General features: G+C 47.1%; 1 protein-coding gene across 1 annotated transcript in view; it reads right to left on the reverse strand.

Moving 5' to 3' along the window:
- ZG16B (zymogen granule protein 16B) overlaps positions 1-1,666 on the reverse strand; it is a 3,647-nt gene extending 1,981 nt beyond the window's left edge. Inside the window, exons 1-3 of the mRNA XM_006873970.1 lie at positions 1,612-1,666; positions 1,345-1,447; positions 177-474 (exon numbers count right to left, since the gene is read on the reverse strand). Coding sequence (XP_006874032.1) covers positions 177-474; positions 1,345-1,447; positions 1,612-1,666 — 456 coding nt within the window. The remainder of the gene's footprint in view (positions 1-176; positions 475-1,344; positions 1,448-1,611) is intronic.
- Between the last annotated feature and the right edge of the window lie 6,413 nt (positions 1,667-8,079).

The raw sequence follows: 8,079 nt of genomic DNA on the forward strand, positions 1-8,079 counted from the left end.
GTTCCCGCAGCTGTTGCTGCCTCGGTGGTGGTTCCCGCAGCTGTTGTGGCCTTGGTGGGGGTTCCCGCAGCTGTTGCTGCCTCGGTGGTGGTTCCTGCAGTTGTTGTGGCCTTGGGGACAGCTTCTGGAGCAACTGACTCCTTGGTGGTAGTTTTTGGAGCGGCTGTTGTCTTCACAAGAGGAAATTCCCACATGAAGCCAAGACTGGTAAGGCCCATTAACTTGTAGTTCCCAAATACGCCCGTGAGCACTTGCCCTTTAGTTTGGGGGAAGGCAAAGAAAGTATAGCCAGTGTTCTTCCCAAAGGTGATCTGACGCTTTTTATCTGTGTGTAGTACCAGGGATCGCAGGAAATGGTTGTACGTGCCGTGGATCTGAGTGATGTGCTCGCCCGGATGCAGATTGGCCTCCTCACACTTGCCAAATCTGGAGCCATATTTTCCAGTCCAGTATAACCCAAATCTCAGGTCGATACTGTGGGAGAGGAGAAGGAAAACCTGGGACACGGAGACCCTGAGTTTTGGACCTCCCTGGCTTCTCTAGCACAGATGCCCTGACACCCCCCACCCCCCCACCCCATCACCTTGCTGCTCCTTCATCAGCTGAACCCACCCTACTCCCTATCTTCTTTGGGCTTGGGATGTCATCTCTCACCCCCTTGGGTCCCTGGGCTCTATGTGACTGCAGAGCAAAACTCCACCTTCAGCCAAGAGCCAAGAGCCATCACCCCAACTCTTGCAGAACTGCCGTCTACACATTTCTGGTGATTTGAGTTCAATCACTGGTTCACTCTGACCCTCACATCCTACCTGACCCTAACCTGATTGGACTGTCACCTGATGTATTTTGGGACTGAGAGATTGTTTCTTTGGTTGAGTTGAATTTGGATCAAAAGAAGAAAGTAGGGTGAAGCCACCAGCAAACTCTCTTTAAGAGAGCCCTGATGGCACCGTGGTTAAGCACTCGGCTGCTAACTGAAAGGTCAGTAGTTCGAACCCACCAGCTGCTCTGAGAGAGACCTGTCGGCTTCCCCGTGGGACCACTCTGCTCTGTCCTATGGGTGGCTGTGTGTCACAGTCTACTCAAAGGCAGTGGGTGATTTTGACTTGAAATCTTTAGATCAACACATGAGACAACTGCAGGACCTGCACACGGTAGAAAGACCTGGGGCTGCTGAGCGTGGGGGCTCTCATCTGGGGCAAAGGGACCAAGTGAAAGGGGATGGTGGGCGGCTCCAGGAACCCAGAGACTCCACTGACCTCAAACTGCTGCTGGAGCCAGACTCAGAAGCTGGAGTGAGAGGCTGTCCCGAGACGGTGGGACAGTGAGGGCAGAGTGACTTACCTTTTCATCACCCCAAAAACATCTAGGCAGACCCGGATTGCGGTTATGTCATTTCCGTTGTTCACAGTAGAGAAGTATTTGCCTCGTCCCTTACCATAGATGGCTGGATGGATGGGCAAAGACCACACAAGTCAGACCTCAGCATCTGCCCAAACCGGCAGACACAGCCCCTCCCCACCAACGGGCAGCCCTGTGGTTGTGGTTAATCTGATACCAGGGCTGGGGTCGGGGTATGCCCAGTGGGGCGGTGCCCAGGGGCCCACTTACGGTCTGCCCAGCTGGAGGGGATCCCCAGGATAGCTATGGTCAGCCACAGTAGCATGGTTCAAGGCGGCAGGTCCCAAGATACCTGGCAAGAAGGAGAGAGATGGGGATGGGCTACTGATGATCTAAGACCCCCTGACTCCCAGACTCTGACCGGCCACTCCATGGGAGCAGGTGCCTCTTACCTGGCCAGGGAGTCCTTGATGTTCCTGGGTGCTTTTCACCTGGCCTTTATATACACCCTCTTGGGCCCTGCTGGCCTCGTCCAGAAGGAAGGAATGAGGGCCACCACAACACAGGAAGGTGCTGGGCGTGGGGGCCCACCTCAGGGAATATCCGGGCCTGGGGGAGGCTCCCGGACATGCCCCGGAGCCTAGACAAACAGGCTGTAACAGTCATGCTGTGGGCCAGGCAGATGTAAACCCAATGGAGGAGGCAGCTCAGGTATGAAAGGTGGCTCTGTAGGATGGGGCTCCTGCTTCGAGCAACACATGCTTCTGGGCTTTTTCAGCAGCACCCCACCCAGGGGCCCAGGCCGAGCCCCCAGCTGAGCTTCAACTGTCCTCTGACAGCCAGGGGTGTGAGGTGTCCCAAGACTGGTCTCCATGCCTGTCTGTCACATGGGAGACATCTGAGGCCCCTCTTCAGTGCTGGGCTGGGCATCTGGGGGGTGAACAGCTCTGAAGGGGCTCCGGACAGAAGGAGGCCAGCAGATCAGTGAGTGCCATGTTGTCAGAGTCCATGGGAGGTGGCCGTGGTGCCCTGGCTGAGCTGGGCAGACAGGGATGGGACTGGACTTCTCAGAAGCCCTGGAATGGAGAGAGAACCCAACCCAGCGCTTCCCAGGCACGTAAGCACTGCACTGAGCTGGCAAATTCAACCCAGAAATCCAAACACAGTACCATCGAGTCCAGTTGATTCCCACTCTTAGTGGCCGTGTAGGACCCTATGGAAGTGCCCCAGAGCATTTCTGAGACAGCAAATAGTGACAGACTCAGACGGTCACATCTCAATCCACAGTGCTGCTGGTGGATTCGAACCGACAACCATTGACTAGCAGTCAGTTCTTTAGCCCCTGCACCACCAGGGCTCCTCGTATCTGGAAGGTGTGGCTGTCACACTTTCTTCCTGGCTCACCCCTTCCTGAGCCCCCCAGACAGGAAGGCCTGTATCAGTAGGACACAGACCCCTGTTTGTGTAATACTGTGGTGCTGAGCGATGGCTGAAGAGGGCTGGAGCGTTTGGCGATGGCCCACAGCCATCCCACTGTAAGGGGATCTGGGTGAGGAGAAAAAAGAGAGACAATGGCATGCAGGTACCCCACCGTGTAGGCACCGGGGGCTGGAGCAGTTCGGGGACATGTCCTGTGTGTTGTTAGGGGCTGCAGGTCAAACTGTCCCAGGACCTTCTTCAGCATTTGGGGAAAAACAGGGGTCCCAATCCCCCACAGAGTGTCATGGAGGAGGGCACTTGGGTTCAAACCTTCCATCCCTACTTATTAAACACACAATGTTGGCCAAGTGACTTCACTGCGTACAATCAGAGATTCCCTTCCCTCATCAAGGGCTGAGAGAGTGTCTGGAGTATAGGAGACTAAGTAACACGTCCAGACAGATGGCAGAAGGCACGCTCACAGTTATTCTTTGCAGCTCTGTTTGAAACTGCCAGCCATTAGAGACGGGTCCATAGGAAGGGACTAATTAAATATGTTCTGTTGCAATTCCATTGATGGAGTACTTCGTAGATGTGAGAAATATTGAGAATGCCCTGGCTGAATGCACTGAAACGTTGCCCAAGGGTAAAGGCAGGGCCAGATGGGTATGTCTAGATGTGCTAAAGAGAAAAAAGGGGGTTCAGTGAAGGGGTGTACACATGCTCGGCCAACTCTGAAAGGGCTGGCTCCCCAGGAATGGGGAGAGCTGATCACATGGGGGACAGTGGTGGGTGGAGGCTTTACCTGGCTGGGACTTTTGTCACAATCAAATCAGTAAACTAAGCTCCTCGGGCAAAGCCTCGCCTTATTTATTTACTTATTTAAGACATTCTCTTGGGAATTGTGTGGAGGTTTACAGGGCAGATCATCAGTTTTGTGTTCAATGAATCATATACTTTGATTCATTGCAATGATTATAATCCCCTCCGGGCAGCATGGTTGTTTTTGTTAAGTACTGTCAAGTTGGTTCCGATTCATAAGGTTTTCAAGGAGTGGCTGGTGAGTTTGAGCTGCCAACCTTGTATTTCAAACCAACCTTACAGTCCAGTGTATTACCCATGACCATGTACCATTAGCTAACAGTATTTACCTCTACTCACTTTAACTCTTGCATTCCTCCCTGTGTCTCCCGCTACCTTCATCTTTCCTCTGCCAACTTCTCTCTTGTTGTGTATTGCCTGCCCCATCACCCATGTTAATGGGTGTACCCTCTATTCTGTGAATAATTTTCTTTTACCCCTACCCTGTAACCATCATAGAACATTTCTTTTATCAAGAAAATTTTTCTAATTTTTCACAACAGTGGTCTTATACAATATTTATGCTTTTGTGATTGACAAATTTTATTTGGCATAATGTCCTCTAGGTTCATCCATGTGGTGAGGTGTCTCACAGATTCATTGTTCTTCTTCAGTGTTGCATAGTATTCCATTGTGCATATATACCAAAGTCTGTTTAACCATTCTTCTGCTGATGGGCTTTTAGGCTGTCTCCATCTTATCTGATGTGTCTCTTGTAGACAGCATTGTGAAGGATCTTGTTTTCTGTCCATTCTGTTCTGTCTCTTGATTGGAGCATTGAATCCATTTACATTCAGTATAATTATCCACAGGTATGAATTGTTAGCTGTCGTTTTGCTGTGTTTGTTTTGTGGAGCTGCTGGTTTCTTTGTCTTACATCATTTTCTGCACTAAATTCGTTTTATTTGTGGGTTTTCTTTTCATCTTAATATCTGTTGTGTTAATGTTTACTAGATCTTACTGATTTTCCTCATTTTTATTTTTATTTTGATATGAAGGTGCATTCATTTTCTTTGAGGTTATCCTGTAATTTATTAATTTCCCCGTATTTAAAATAGCCTGTTTTACCTTGAAATGTACTTGACTTCCTCACCATTTGGAAGTTCTGTATCTACACTATTCCTCTTTTTGCTTTATAGCTGATTTCATTATAAGTTCATATCTCTCGTTCCCGATTTTCAGTATTGTCGTTTTGTTTTGCTTTAAATATTTCTATATTTGGATTGAGTTCTGAGAGGTGCTGCCATGCATGGTAACTTCAGATTGTCGTCTACTTTTGTTGGTTCTCAGTGCAAGGAACACCCTTTAGTATTTTTTGTAAAAGTTGGTCTGATTACTACAAATTCCTTTCACTTCTGTTTACCTGGAAATGTCCTAATTTCACCATCATATTTGAGGGACAGCTTTACTGGAGATGTGATTCTTGGTTGGCAATTTGTTTTTCAGAGTTTTGTATATGTCATCTTCTGCCTTTTTATGCTGAGAAATCAGACCTTAGTCTTATTCGTTCTCTTTTGTAGGTAAATTTTTATTTTTCCCAAGCTGCTCTCAGGAGTCTTTCCTTGTCTTTGGTTTTGGAAAGTTTGATTATGATATACCCTGATGATTTTCTTTGGGGAGCTATCCTGTTTGAGGTTCATTCAGTTTCTTATAAGCTTATCTTCTCATCTTTCATGATGTTAGCGAAGTTTTCTTCCAACAACTCTTCAACAATTTTCTCTGTGCTTTTTACTGTCTCTTTCTGCTCCTGAATTCCAATCACCGTAAGTTATACTTCTTCATGGTGTCCCACACGACTCTGAGATTTTCTTTTTTTAATTCTGTTTTCTTATTGTTTTCCTAGCATGCTAGTACTGAGAGATTGATCTTCAATCTCACTAATTCAGGCTTCCATTACTTTGAATCTACTATTTTGCCCTCTCAATGTGTTGTCCATTTCTGAAATCATATGATTAATCTTCTGGATTTCTAATAGCGACTTCTGTATTGTTTCTAAATTTACATTTCTTTTGTTTGTTCTTGTTGTGTTTTACTGAATTCTTCTAAAGTTTTTTTCTGTGCTTTTGCTTTTCTCGGTCTTTCTGCCTATCCTTTGTAGGTATCTAAATATCATTCAGTTAGTTCCATTACCTTTTCTACCTCAAAACATTTTCTGGCTCTGAATCTTGGTCATTTGTTTGAGCCATTCTCTCACATTTCTTCACGTGAGTTAAAATTGTCTGCTGTCTCCCGGACATTATGGTATTGTCATTTCTGTATTTAATTGATGATTGTATGTTACTATGTTCTTACGCTCTCACCAACACTCTCCTGTGGGTGTAGTTAGAGAATGGAAGCGTGTATATCATTCTCATTCATCATTTGTGCATCTCGATTTAGGGTGGGTTGGCTGGTGTTGGCTACTGTCTATTGTTGATCAGGTGGTATAGGAGCTGGTATTGGCTCTTGCCCAGTGGGTGGAGCTGCAGAGGGTACGGTTGTAGTTGGACTGTATGGGCACAGTTGCTGTCTCCTATCAGGTGGGAAAGAGGAGAAAACCCTTCCTCCCCCACATACACAATAAACAAACAAGCAACCAACAGTGAAAAGAGAAAATAATAAAGAAAAGAAAGAAATAAAAACAGACAGCAACCAGAAAGAAAAGAATAGAATAGCTAAAGAGAGAAAAGAGGGACAGTAAATGGAGTTGTAGACGAGAAAATAAGAGGACTTAAAAAAACAAACAAAAAATACTTAGAAGAAACAGGGAGAGAGAAGATGAAAAGAAATAGCAGAGAGTTGGAAAGAAAGATCAAAAAGGGGGAGAAAAGGACTTCCAGCAAGATGGTGGACTAGACAGATGCACTGCACAGACCCTCTACGAAAAAAAAACACGCGAGACAAATTAAACAGACACAAATGGAAATTCTGGCACCCTGAACTTTAGAAGAAAGGTTAGAGAGGTGGATGGAGTGCTTGCTGGGAGGAGAAGCTGAGAAGGAATGGTGAAAGAGGGGCACTGGAGGGAACAGCTGGCCAGATGCAGCAAGACCATCATGTGAGCGTCTTCAGTAGTGGAGGGAGGCCAACCAGAGCAGATCTGAGTGGGCAACCAGAAAGATGCACTCTTTTCTTTTTCTCCATGTTCCCCTGTTGACCAGAAGTGTGGCCAGCTCCCACCCTCATCCCTCCCCAGCTCAGACTCTGCTCCACGGGAGTTCAGAGTTACATGTTTGGGAGCCATGCCAATGTGAGGTGGGGTCAGCTGCACTGATTTGGTACCTGGATTCAAGTGGGCTCGGCTTCAGACCTACAAAACCCAAAGAGCCACCAGAATAGCATTTAACCAGTCACCCTGCCCCCAGCTTTCCTGTGATTCTAAGAGACACTGAAGCCAGCCCCATAAAGGGCCCCACAAACTACTTCTGGGTTGAGTGCCCTGACCACAGATACACTAAGGCCAATAGGAACTCCATTTAGGGCCAGGAACTGTCACATCTGTCACATCTGTCACATCCCTGCTACAACCACCTCATGAGCTCCTTGAATTGCAGGAGCCCCCGGATATTTCTCCTCTCCAGGTCCAACAACTGCACTGTTTGTTTTCACAAACATGGCAACCCCACAATTCTCCAGAGACAACAAACAATTTTAGCTCACATGAAAGAGCAAGAGAGAATGGCTCAAACAAATGACCAAGATGCAAAGCCAGAAAATGATTCTGAGGAAGTAAAGGTCATGTAACTAACTGAAAAAGAATTCAAAAGTGGGAGAAAATAAAGAAGAGGGGAAATGGTAAACAGAAGAAAAAACAAAAGCAGAGATAGAAAGGACAAAATTCAAGGGAATGGAAGAAGAGTGAAGAATAATAAAGAATAAAACAAAACAAAACAAAAGGGAAAACAAACAAACAAACAAAAAACTAGTGTAGCTGTAAAATCCAGAGAGAAGAAAATTCTGAAGGGCTCCTGCCAGCCAAGGAGCTCACAAGGTGGGTATGGGAGGGATATGGCAGCGGAGTCCCTGGCCCTAGATGGAGTTCCTATTGGCCTCTCTGGTAGTGTAGTGGTTACGAATCGGGCTGCGAACCGCAAGGTCAGCAGTTGGAGACTACCAGCCACTCCGCGGGAGAAAGATGAGGCTTTCTGCTCCCGTAAAGATTTATAGCCTCAGAAACCCTGTACAGGGAAGCTATGGGTCAGAACTGACTCGACAGCACTTAACAACCACAACAATCCAGAAGTAGTTTGTGGAGGCCCTGAATGAAGCTGGTTTCAGGGTCTGTTAGGACCACAAGGAAGCTGGGGGCAGGGTGACTGGTTAAATGCTGGTCTCGTGGCTCTGCAGGTTCTGTAGATTTGGAGTTGAGCCCACCTAAATCCAGACACCAAATCAGCACAGCTGACCCCAGCCTCACACTGGCATGTCTCCCAACTCCTGGAGAGCCATGTCTGCACTGGGGTTGTGCCCTGTGGTGGT

Source organism: Chrysochloris asiatica, unplaced genomic scaffold (genome assembly GCF_000296735.1).
Source record: "Chrysochloris asiatica unplaced genomic scaffold, ChrAsi1.0 scaffold00257, whole genome shotgun sequence".
Classification (NCBI taxonomy): domain Eukaryota; kingdom Metazoa; phylum Chordata; class Mammalia; order Afrosoricida; family Chrysochloridae; genus Chrysochloris; species Chrysochloris asiatica.